The sequence below is a fragment of the Leiobunum rupestre genome, chromosome 3 (assembly GCF_980474605.1).
Source record: "Leiobunum rupestre chromosome 3, qqLeiRupe1.1.hap1, whole genome shotgun sequence".
NCBI classification, from domain to species: Eukaryota; Metazoa; Arthropoda; class Arachnida; order Opiliones; family Sclerosomatidae; genus Leiobunum; species Leiobunum rupestre.
This window is the reverse complement of record NC_143386.1, coordinates 30484112-30497470: the sequence shown is the minus strand read 5'-3', so window position 1 is coordinate 30497470 and position 13359 is coordinate 30484112. Positions and strand designations below refer to the sequence as shown.

Below are 13359 nucleotides of genomic sequence, written 5' to 3'. Positions count from 1 at the left end.
AAACCGGTTACGGATTACTAATTTCTACCGCGAATTCCCTTGCAGGAAGACTACGCAATACCCGAATGAAATAATCAACTCGTATAACGAAAAATGGGTGGGTTTTTCATCGCGTTAAAATATATATTTTTCCAAGGGTAAATTTACTCGGAATCAATCTCAATTTTTTTTATAGTTTTCTAGTTAATTCACGAGTACTTTGAAAGAACCAATGGTAGCTCTGGAATTAACGATACCGAATGGTGATTGTTTTTTGGTATAAATACACCGTCGATCACCACCAACAGCATCACAAACCAACTCCACTCTCATCCTAACCAGTTCGCCAAGAGAAATTCGTCAAGATGAATAAGACTTTGGTAAGATGTTTTCTATTCTCCTTTAAATATAATATAATAGAAAGAACATTGGTTACTATAGTTTTCTTTTAAAGAAAATAACCGGTGAGATTTTAACTAATATAATACGTCTATTATGAGGGTATTTCGCTAATACTTCGCTGAAAAAAAGATTTTCTCTAAAGTGTCGTACTTATGAAAATATTTATACACTTATGACAATACTAATGGTTTATTCCTGAGCTTAACTGCTTACTAACATAAAGGAAAGCCAAATGGCAGATACTCGTGCTAGAGTGCCATCTATCGTGAATACGCGAAAAAACTCCGAAAATATACTTGAAATTGAGAGATACAGGTGGCGCTACATACGCGTTTATCGCTTTTTTAAGAGTGAAAGCTCAAAATGCTTTTTTCTTTTTGAACAATAGGTAGCAGCACTAGCTGTCGCTTTTTGCGTCGCTTTGGTCGTCGCCGATGACGTCGAAGCCAGAGGTGGAAAACGCCGTGGAGGCGGATACGGAGGAGGTGTTCGAGGAGGTGGCTATGGAGGAGGAGCTCAAGGAGGTGGCTACGGAGGAGGAGTTCGAGGAGGTAGCCTCGGAGGTGGCTACGGAGGAGGAGTTCGAGGAGGTGGACTCGGAGGTGGCTACGGAGGCGGACCAGTTCGAGGAGGTGGAGTTCGAGGAGGCGGACTTGGTGGACACGGAGGAGGAGTCCGAGGAGGAGGACTTGGACCAGTTCGAGGAGGCGGTGTTGGCCACGGAGGTGGAGTAGGAGGAGGATACAGAGGCGGCTCATTGGGAGGTGGAGCTCGAGGAGGAGGACTCGGAGGCGGATACGGAGGTGGATACGGTGGTGGAGTTGGAAAGGCAAACAAATACTAAAAATAAATCCGTGGAAGAAATAGTAGGAAATCTACCATTAGAATGGTATAAAACCTACAGACCACGGTACGACTATAGTGAGAATTGTAGATAAATTAGTCCTATCAAGGTTGAATAAGATAACTATTCCAAAATGGAAATTATACGAAGTGCCATTAGAAAAAAATATTTTTTTGTTGAAAACTATCCTTATAAAAAGACTGTATAAATGGGCATTACAAGCTGAATAAAAAGTTTTAATATTAAAAAAAAATTGTTTCGTTACAAAATCATTGAAAAAAGGTTTTATAATTACTCTTCGTCCGGCGCTGGGAAGTCGAAATTTCTTATTCAGAAAGCAATTATATCACTTAATTAAATGAAAGAGATGAACCGAAATGCGTCACTAGAAATTCTCAAGGTTTCTCTTTTATAAATGAGATAGGGAATATTAAATAATTGCTTTTGCGGTTAAGACTAATTTCATTTGATTGGAAGTTGGTATTTTTTAAGGGAGATCGGGCAAACAGGGGCGTTCGAACGCTTTTTGCGAAATAAATTGTACAAATCATCAGATAAAAGTTTGACGCAAACCTTAATTTTAATCTTACTATTAAAAGCAATAGTGTAGCTTAAGGGACCTTGATCGAAAATGAAGAAAAACAGAAATTTTAATTTAAATGCGAAAAAATTTATGGCTCTAAGAATTTTTGCAAAATGCACAATTTCTAGCGATAGATATAATATTTTAACTAAATATAACCTACACATGGCGAATTACTCGATAAAAATCGGTTAATCGGTAAAGAAACCGATTAATAATAGAAAATTTGGTCGATATGCGATAACAAAAAATAACTGCACTACAATGTATATAAATCCATTAGTCTATGTATTACCGTAAGTTAATGATACCTCTAAGTAGACAAATGGCTATGCTGCCTATGGCGGATATGCTTGTCCAAATTGACCTATGTCTCTCCGTACTGCGTATCAAAGTAGCCTTAACATAGACTTGGAACTGCCGAAGCTGACGTTTCTTTAATCCCGTTGGGTGCAAGGCTAGCTTGAACTTCCCCAAAAGAGATAAATTTCGGTATTCCCTTAGAAAATTCGTTCCCCCCGCAGAGGACAAAGAACGTTTTTTTGCTACACTCTTTTTAGAAACGTTTACTGGGCGCCGCCATTATCGTACAGACAACCATCGAGCAAGCCCTCTACCGCAGAAATTTCTTCCCCCCAAAACTGGTTTTTTCATCACCCTCCCCGTAGACTGTAAGGTAATGGCGGTCGATTGCGGAGGTGCGTTTAAGAGTATAGTTTCATTCTCGACCGCACAGCGGCGCTGGGTCCGAGATATTTTTCAAAACTTTCATTTTCGCGGGAATCGGAGAGACAAGATTTGACATCACATTTTCTGGACAAAGATTCCACCTTGAAAGGGCTTATTTGTCTACTTAGAGGTATCATTAACTTATGGTATTACAATGTAAGACTAATCCCAATTTCTATCATTAACTCAATATAATAAAAATGTTACGGATTACTCGATAAAAATTGGATAATCGATGCGGTAATAATGTACTCAGATGAACTACTTCTCCCAATTATCATAATTCAACTCAATATAACCGATATATTATTGATTACTCAGACTATAATACGATATTCGATAACGTAACCGATCAATTTTTATATAACCGATACATTGCTGATTACTCGGACAAAAATCGAATAACCGATAAGCTAAGGTAACAGATAAATAATTCGAAGCTCAACCGATAACCGATAAGATGAAAATAACCATATTAAAATGTATGGGTTTTTAGCAAAAACTACCATTTTAACTAAATATAATAGCTACACTTTCAATTACTCGATAAAAATAGGTTATTCAACAAGGAAACCGATAAAGAATTGAAACAATACCGATAATATACTGTATGAGTTCTTGCTTAAACTCTACTATTTAAACTAAATATAATAGATACTGTTCGATTACTCGATAAAGTCGGTTATTCGGTAAGGAAACCGATAAATAATATAAAAAATACGGTTAACCGAAATGTTGAATTTAATAGTATGCGAAAACTAAAATATATTAAAAGTATCCGCATTTTCCAGTTGAATATCTTGACTTACGTAATGAAATTGAAGTGATTTTGTTTAAAAAATATCATACTGTAGAATATTCTTTTGCACCAAGAACAAACTAATGATATCTTAATTTACTTATTTGCTTTGACCTACAGAATTTGTAATTCAGCGTTTTTCAAAACAACAACAAACGGATGATGCAAACTGAAATAGCTGATAATTATCGTTTTTGTAGCAGAAATAAATGAATGATTTCACGAGATATTTGTTCAAGATGGCGGCCATTGCTTAAATGTAGAAGCCAGTGCAGCTTTCCACAATTGAGTTGATGACGTCACGTGAAAGGGAGGAAAATAATATCTTTCCAGTGTCCACGAAGGGTGGTGTAGTAAGTCTTAATCGCTGCAGTTTCATGGCCATTTGAAGTGAGTATTCATTTTTGGGTGGCCATCCAAAGAAATGTAGAAATTATCACCTCGACCTTTTTCTATACAGACAAAAAGACACCCTCAAAGAAAGAATGGATAATAATTACTAAAGCCGTTAATGACTAACCGAAATAGAATTTCATGAAAGTAGGGGTTTTTTATACTTCTAACGGCACGATTCTAACGGTACTATAAAAACCAACAACTGTCACTCATGTTGATTCAAAATCGATTCGCCTTCCTTTCGAGATAGTTGGATCTTTTGCGATATTCTTGGACATGAAAATTCAGGTGATATTTAAATTTCTTCCTTAAAAATATTTAAAATAACTAATAAAAGTTTAAAATTCCTGAAAATAAAATTTAATTTTCTAAAATTTTAAAATATTTCTTAAACATTTTAAAATTTCTTAAATTTTTTTAAAAGTTTCTAAAAAAATTTTAAATTTCAAAAGAAGACTAATTTTTTTCATAAAAAATCAAATAAAAATTTCTTCTTTAAAATTTTTTAGATTATTCCATTATTTTTCTTCAATTTCTTCCATAAAGTCTTTTAAAATTTCTTCTTAATATATTCGTTTGAATCTTTATTGATACCAAATAAAGGGCTGGAAAATGTCGTTAAAATTGGGGTCAAATATTGGCCGTTCTTATTTATCTTTCTTAAGAGCGCGTAAAAGTAATTGTAGAACGGCTTTTGGGATAACCCGTCTTAAATTATTTTCAATTCCGAGAGACAACGAATTAAGGACGAGAAATTGAGGGTACAGTGACGACGAGTGTCGAGACCATCTTTTCCTTGACCATCACCATTTTTGAAATTATAATTGCTAAAAATAATAATTTCAATGCCTTGTATAAGTGAGATTTTAAGCGCATTAATTTAGTAGGTTTACGTGTATTAAAAAAAAAGAGTATGAAGCAATCTTTGCAGTAATGAACACCTAGTTCAAGAATAATCAATTACTTATATCATTATGTTATAAAATTTATAAAATAAATAAATTTTAATAGCGTTTACTTGTAGCTAGAGGGAAGATAAAATACACAAGGAAAATATATATTTTAAAACTTGGTACCAGGAAACTGGATTAGAAATATGCTTGGTCTTTCTCGTTGTATCCGCTTTCCCGTGATCCGCTTATAGTTGAATTGTGTTTATAAGTATATACCTTTAGGGAAAAAGCAATTGCGACGTAGGTAAATCTACTAAATCTAACGATGAACCCTTCCTTCAAATGTTAAAAGTGTATTGACATCAGAGACACCTCTAAGTTAAAATTTAAAATTCTTTGATTTGAGTTTTAGTTTCCTGTACCTATATTGTTTCTTTCTTAAACAGATTTTGTTGTTATGCTGTTGTTTCTTGGTGGCCACTGCCCACGCTTGGAGCCACAGTTACAGCTCTGGTTTTTACGGAGGACATCAAACGTCATACGGCTATGGAGCTGGATTATACAAAGGGTACGGCTACGGAGGACATCAACCTCACAGCTACTCCGGTTTATACGGAGGACATAAAACTCAAAGCTACGCGGGCTTATACGGAGGACATAAGCCACACAGCTACGCCGGTTTATACGGAGGACATAAACCACACAGCTACGCCGGTTTGTACGGAGGACATAAGCCACACAGCTACGCCGGTTTATACGGAGGACATAAGCCACACAGCTACGCCGGTTTATACGGAGGACATAAAGCGTACGGCTATGGAGGACATAAAGGACATCACGGATACTCTGGATATAAAGGACATGGACACAGCTACGCCACAGTTTTGTACAAACCAGTAGTTCCAGTAGCTGCGCCGACCTACGTTCCAGTACCCGCGCCGACCTATGTTCCAGTACCCATGAACTACGGACACGTCCAAAAAGGCTATGGATACGGATACTACCCTAAATATCCCCCCGGTTTCATTCCGCCATACGGCGTGGGCGTGACGCCTGTTGTGACGCCTGTCGTGACGCCCGTCGTGACGCCTGCAACCACAGTGACAGCCGTCACCGTCGCAACCGTAGCTACAGATGGAGGCGCCGGGCAAGGCGGAACAGGGACGGGTGGGACTGGAACTGGCGGCACAGGGACAGGGGGATCTGGAACAGGAGGTACAGGAACCGGAGGTACGGGTACAGGAGGAACTGGAACTGGAGGATCGGGATCGGGTGGTTCAGGAGGAGGCGGAAGTGGAGGAGCATCTGGAGGTGGAGGCGGAGGAGCATCGGGAGGCGGAGGTGGAGGTAGTTCCGGAGGTGGTAGTGGAGGTGGTAGTGGAGGTGGTGGTGGAAGCGGATCTTCATCCGGAGGCGGAGGAGGAAGCAGTTCCGGAGGAGGCGGCGGAAGCAGTAGCAGTTCGGGGGGCGGAAGCAGTAGTTCCGGTGGGGAACGTTTGGATCCGGTTGTGGAACCGGATGCGGTTTTGCTGGTAAATAACGAGCGTTTAGTGAAAACCACAGTCAAACCCGATTCCAAACTGGACGCTCCTAAGCGAAAAAGCATGGAAATGAAGAATGGTCCTTCTGGTAAGAAAAACGAGGCCTTGGCCGCCGCCCCTGTTAGAGTGGTAGAGTTACGCCCCAATGATAAATTCGGGGAAGATGGGCGTGGAGTATTTGTGTCCCGAGAGTGAAACGGGAAGTATTCACTAAATATTAAACATAAAATCTTAAAAAAAAGGTTCATTATGAAGTTTTTTCATTTAATTTATACGTTTTTAATCTAATTTATGAATTGTCCGAAACTGTAAAATAAAAATCATGTAACAATATTAATTAAAATAAAGTGCTCTGTTTGATTTAATTTTAAATATGGTTCAATTTAAATATATTACGTATTACCAATTTAGAACTATAAAGTAATATCGGCTTCTCTTACTCTATTTAATACAAATAAAAAAGCAGATAAAATATGAACATCTAAAATATAAGAGAAAATATTAACATCTAAAAATTGCAGAGAAAATATTAACATCTAAAATATCAGAGAAAGTAACATCTAAAATATCAGAGAAAGTAACATCTAAAATATCAGATAAAATATGTACATCTAAAACATCAAAGAAAATTTGAACATCTAAAATAGCAGAGAAAATATGATCATTTAAATAAGAAAAAATATGAAATTCTAAATTAGCAGAGGAAATATGAAAATCTATGAATATATTAATGATCAACTTTTTATTTTAAAATTAATTATAAAACAGTTATTAGAATATAATAAAGTTGTTTTAGGCGATTTCAAATTTCATGTTTTTATATTAAAGAAATGTAATAATGTTTTCGCGTTCTAAGATTGCGTTTTCCGTTCGTGTTTAAGTTTTCCTAAATTAAAATGTATTTAAATTTGTAGAGTACTTAAAAAGGAATCGTTAGTCACGATCTTTAAATTTTTTTGTAGACATTTTACTGATAAAGTTGTCCTTGAAAATTAGCGTGTAAGTTTAAACTGGTAAACACTTCAAAATATTTTCCAATGAGATTTAATCTATTTTTTTGGAGAAATACTTTTTGCAAACGTAACCTTAGTCACGATATCTGTAAATAAATAAAATAAGTAATGGGAAAATAATATACTTTATTCCCGATAATTTCCACTAGGGCATGATTTAAATTTATTTTAGTTCTGAGGCTCGTGGGTTTAGTTTATTCACGTGTTTAATATTTTGGGAGGAAATATTTCCAATATCGAACACCGTGGCGCTACAGGCGGTGCTGCTTTAAAATAACCGAGCGCGCCATCTAGTTTCTGGTCCAGGAATTTATTCGTTTCTAGTTGTTCAAGTGTAATTCTGACTCTCTTCCTCAGATTTCGATACTTAATAGTTCTACTTTGGTTTATTTATAGGACCATTAAGTTAGAAATGAAGAAATGTTTCGAATTAACCTAACAGTTTATTTCGAATCGATTCAAAACGTTTCGAAGGAGTTGTGTGAACCCGGCTAAATCGTTTTAAACTGATTCAAACCCGGTTTTCTACCACATATAGCTAATGTCTAAAATATCCGGTAAGTCCCGAACTGAAATGCTGCCAACAAAAATTTAACACAGAAATTCAAACTACGTACGCGAAATTGTGCAATAATAATTATAAATTTAACACAGAAATTCAAACTACGTACGCGAAATTGTGCAATAATAATTATAAATTTAACACAGAAATTCAAACTACGTACGCGAAATTGTGCAATAATGATTATAAAATTTAATTTGGAAATTCAAACTACGTACGCGAAATTGCGCAATAATATTTAAAAAATTTAACACAGAAATTCAAACTATGTACGCGAAATTGTGCTATAAAAATTATGAAATTGAACACAGAAATTCGAACTACGTACGCGAAATTGTGCTATAATAATTATAAAATTTAACACAGAAATTCGAACTACGTACCCGAAATTGTGCTATAATAATTATGAAATTTAACACAGAAATTCGAACTACGTACGCGAAATTGCACAATAATAATGAAAATGTATGGGGAACAGAAGGAAACCTTTTTAAAACCAACACCAGGTAAGATTCGATTCTCAACGAAAATTAGGTGGTGGAGCTTTAAACTAATCAAACCTTAAGCGATACTTATAACGTCATCGAAACTTAAATAACTACTACATACGCCAAATTGCGCAATAAAAATTAAAAATGTATAGGGAACAAGAGGAAAGCCGTAATTTCAAAACGACGTAAGAATTAAGGGGAGGAGTTTCAATCTAGTTACTATTCGAAAAAGCTTTGTTTCCTCCATTCGAAACTGGCCCCGAGGGCTCTCTCAACTGAAGGAAAGGTCGTGGTAACTCGTTAGAATACGCGGCATCGTAACATAGCGACGAACATCTTCGGGAGGGTGGCGGACCCCCAAATGGCCAGAAAGGGTTTATATGAAACTTGTTTGCAGGCATTCCGCTACGCACGCGCCTTCGAATGTTAATAAACTCCAGTTTTAAAATTGCAACACGTTACGTCAATTCGCGTCTGTTACCATATAAAGGGTTGAGAACGACGCGTTTTAGTATTAAGGAAATTTCATCCGATAAAAGATATCCGTTCTCCGCTCCAAGATGAATAAAAGTATTTTGGTGAGTTGAAATTATTTGTTTCGATAACTTTGGTCAGCGGTTAAGATATTCACTCGTTCAGGATGCTATAAGAAATTTGTTTACGTTAATTCTATCGTCGACCAATGATTCTTAAACAAACATTTAACAATTAATATTAATACCGAACTTCGAGCAATAATTATTAAAACGATATGAAAATTTTATTAATTTCTGGGGTTACGTTTACGTATTAAAATTAAATAAATTTGCATTAGAACGATTTAAAAATCGAAAGTGACGTAAATGTTTAAAATTAAAGTGAATAAAAACCGTGGTTTTCTGTAAGAACCAAAGTGTCTATGGCATTTAACATTTTCAACGCTGCTCAGTGGTTTGTTGCTATTTTAATCCCTCAAATTATTTGTCTATTCCGTAAATAACGCATTGCGGGTTATATTCCCTATCAAGGACCAAACCCCTGGTTATTGTAGCGATTTGATCCGGAAGAAGTTGAAAATAAATAGCCAACCCAATTAGATTTAAGTGTCACAGCTCAGTCTGCAAACCTACAAGCTCTATTTAGGAGTTAAATAGGTTTTCCCGGAGAAGCATTTAGCCCTGATTTTCATCCCCATATGGTTGGTTTCTTTTAATAATTGTTCAAGATGTTGGCAGCAACTAGATCAATTTATTGAAATCGATGGCACTATAAGTTTGGAGTAGGAATTATGAGGAGAATTTACAATCCCATTTCACAAATCTGCACTCTGGTAAATTTTACGTCCGGAGTTTTCCCCCAAGCATAAGCAATAAATGATTTCGCAGAATTTGCTTCGATCAAAGCATCGTCTACTAAGCTATAGGATTAAAGCACCCCGAGATAGGTTCGAACGTTCGAACTTTGCATAAGGTGGCAGGAATAGAAGCGCATACAGACTTTTCTTCAAACGATACTGTGTCCCTTTAAGAACGAAACGTGGAAAATATATGAATTAATGTACAATCCTTGTAATGACGAAAAACATTTCTCTCTTTCAGATATTGGCGTTAGTGCTGCTGGCCGTTGTGGCTCTTAGCTCTGGTCAACGCGGCGGCGGTGGACACAGAGGAGGTAAACAAATAATAAGCCCTTACAACTGACACTTATTATATATATTTCATTATTTATATGTTAATCTACTATTTACCAAACTAATAGATTAAAAAGTAAATAAAAAATTATCTATTAATCTATAATGAACCAATATAGTAATTTATCATTATTCAATATATTGAATGTGAATAACTTATTATAATAAATGTTAAGTACTTAATATATTAAATGTTAAGTATTTAATGCATTAGATGTCAATTACTTAATAATACCTATAATTAATTGATATACATACCAATAATTAATAAATTTACTAACCTATAATTAATTGATTTACTCACCTATAAATAATGAATTTACTAACATATAATTAATTAGTTTTTAACCTAAGATTAATTAATTAGTTTTTAACCTATAATTAATTAATTAGTTTTTAACCTATAATTAATTAATATGGTAGTATATAATAAATAAAAGTATTAATTTAATACCAATGAATTTATGAACCTATAACGAATGAATTACAGGCGGATATCACGGAGGCGGAGGTGGATACCACGGTGGCGGAGGTGGAGGCGGATACCATAAGCCCGGATACCACGGAGGCGGAGGCGGAGGTGGATACCATAAACCCGGATACCATAAAGGCGGAGGCGGATACCATAGAGGTTAAACCTCCCTAATCAGCGAGGTCAAAAATCAAGTGGATCGAAAATTAGTAGACCATGAAGCAAGCAAGATTCCATTCCGTCCGTGTGAGTCGGTCCGAAAGTGAAGGATGAAGCCCCTTTTTTAAAATGCCATCAACATTCCGTCTTCATTTGGTTTATTTGTAAAAATTCATTTTTAAATAAAAATATTTTTAATGTAAGAAACTGTGCAATTTTTCGCTAATTTAACCCTTACCAAAATTATGGTTCGAAAATAAAATCTTAAAAAATACCTATGAAAAGGGCCTAATAAATCCTGAATTAGTCTCCCCCATTCCCAAAGTCAGACTAATAATATACTTAAATTTAGATACAATCAAGTTTTATTTTGGTTTCTTTAATCTAGCTCTAAAGAAGACCGGTTGATAGCTCTATTTCAGATCCCATGTGAGACTCGTTTCAATGTATTTTCATAAGACCTAATTTAGACATGTTTTTAGCGATTTGTTTGAGACTTGATTTAAGCCCTATTTCCGTGATTTATTGGAGATTCGATTTTAACACATATTTTTGTATTTGTAGGGATCCAATTTAGTCCCGCCTTTTACTATTTGTAGGAGACTTATTTAAAACTGTTTTTTTTTGCATTTTATTGGGTGTTGTTTTAACCACTATTTCTGAGATTGCTAGGATATTTGGTTTAAGCCCATATTTTTTAATTTGTGGGAGAACCAATTAAGACACGACATTAATTTTCACTTTCTGTGATTTGTTGAAGATTCCTTTTAAACCATAGTTTTTTTATTTCTAGGAGACTCAATTTAGACCTATGTTTTACGATTCGTAGGAGACTCAATTAAGACCTATGTTTTACGAATCGTAGGAGACTCAATTCAGACCTATGTTTTACGATTCGTAGGAGACTCAATTTAGACCTATATTTTATGATTCGTAGGAGACTCAATTCAGACCTATGTTTTACGATTCGTAGGAGACTCAATTTAGACCTATGTTTTACGATTCGTAGGAGACTCAATTTAGACCTTTGTTTTACGATTCGTAGGAGACTCAATTTAAACCTTTGTTTTACGATTCGTAGGAGACTCAATTCAGACCTATGTTTTACGATTCGTAGGAGACTCAATTTAGACCTATATTTTACGATTCGTAGGAGACTCAATTTAGACCTATGTTTTACGAATCGTAGGAGACTCAATTCAGACCTATGTTTTACGATTCGTAGGAGACTCAATTCAGTTCTATGTTTTACGATTCGTAGGAGACTCAATTTAGACCTATGTTTTACGAATCGTCGGAGACTCAATTTAGACCTATGTTTTACGATTCGTAGGAGACTCAATTTAGACCTATGTTTTACGATTCGTATGAGACTCAATTTAGACCTATGTTTTATGATTCGTAGGAGACTCAATTCAGACCTATGTTTTACGTTTCGTAGGAGACTCAATTTAGACCTATGTTTTACGATTCGTAGGAGACTCAATTTAGACTTTTGTTTTACGATTCGTAGGAGACTCAATTTAGACCTTTATTTTACGATTCGTAGGAGACTCAATTCAGACCTATGTTTTACGATTCGTAGGAGACTCAATTTAGACCTATGTTTTACGATTCTTAGGAGACTCAATTTAGACCTATGTTTTACGATTCGTAGGAGACTCAATTTAGACCTATGTTTTACGATTCTTAGGAGACTCAATTTAGACCTATGTTTTACGATTCGTAGGAGACTCAATTTAGACCTATGTTTTACGATTCTTAGGAGACTCAATTTAGACCTTTGTTTTACGATTCGTAGGAGACTCAATTTAAACCTTTGTTTTACGATTCGTAGGAGACTCAATTCAGACCTATGTTTTACGATTCGTAGGAGACTCAATTTAGACCTATGTTTTACGATTCGTAGGATACTCAATTTAGACCTATGTTTACGATTCGTAGGAGACTCAATTTAGACCTTTGTTTTACGATTCGTAGGAGACTCAATTTAGACCTGTTTTACGATTCGTAGGAGACTCAATTTAGACCTATGTTTTACGATTCGTAGGAGACTCAATTTAGACCTTTGTTTTACGATTCGTAGGAGACTCAATTTAAACCTTTGTTTTACGATTCGTAGGAGACTCAATTTAAACCTTTGTTTTACGATTCGTAGGAGACTCAATTCAGACCTATGTTTTACGATTCGTAGGAGACTCAATTCAGACCTATGTTTTACGATTCGTAGGAGACTCAATTTAGACCTATGTTTTACGATTCGTAGGAGACTCAATTTAGACCTTTGTTTTACGATTCGTAGGAGACTCAATTTAAACCTTTGTTTTACGATTCGTAGGAGACTCAATTCAGACCTATGTTTTACGATTCGTAGGAGACTCAATTTAGACCTATATTTTACGATTCGTAGGAGACTCAATTTAGACCTATGTTTTACGAATCGTAGGAGACTCAATTCAGACCTATGTTTTACGATTCGTAGGAGACTCAATTCAGTTCTATGTTTTACGATTCGTAGGAGACTCAATTTAGACCTATGTTTTACGAATCGTCGGAGACTCAATTTAGACCTATGTTTTACGATTCGTAGGAGACTCAATTTAGACCTATGTTTTACGATTCGTATGAGACTCAATTTAGACCTATGTTTTATGATTCGTAGGAGACTCAATTCAGACCTATGTTTTACGATTCGTAGGAGACTCAATTTAGACCTATGTTTTACGATTCGTAGGAGACTCAATTTAGACTTTTGTTTTACGATTCGTAGGAGACTCAATTTAGACCTTTATTTTACGATTCGTAGGAGACTCAATTCAGACCTATG

At 35.5% G+C, this 13359-nt stretch overlaps 1 protein-coding gene and 1 long non-coding RNA gene across 2 annotated transcripts; both read left to right on the top strand.

Moving 5' to 3' along the window:
• Positions 1-255: 255 nt before the first annotated feature.
• On the top strand, positions 256-1448 carry LOC149951450 (uncharacterized). Its single transcript, XM_090170027.1, has 2 exons — positions 256-359; positions 770-1448. Exons 1-2 carry the CDS (start codon positions 345-347, stop codon positions 1223-1225), a joined length of 471 nt encoding a protein of 156 aa, XP_090026153.1. The 5' UTR covers positions 256-344; the 3' UTR covers positions 1226-1448.
• Positions 1449-8752: 7304 nt separating this feature from the next.
• Positions 8753-10733, top strand: LOC149951449 (uncharacterized). Its single transcript, XR_016480009.1, has 3 exons — positions 8753-8810; positions 9810-9882; positions 10392-10733. It is a non-coding gene; the product is annotated as an uncharacterized LOC149951449 (long non-coding RNA).
• Positions 10734-13359: the final 2626 nt, after the last annotated feature.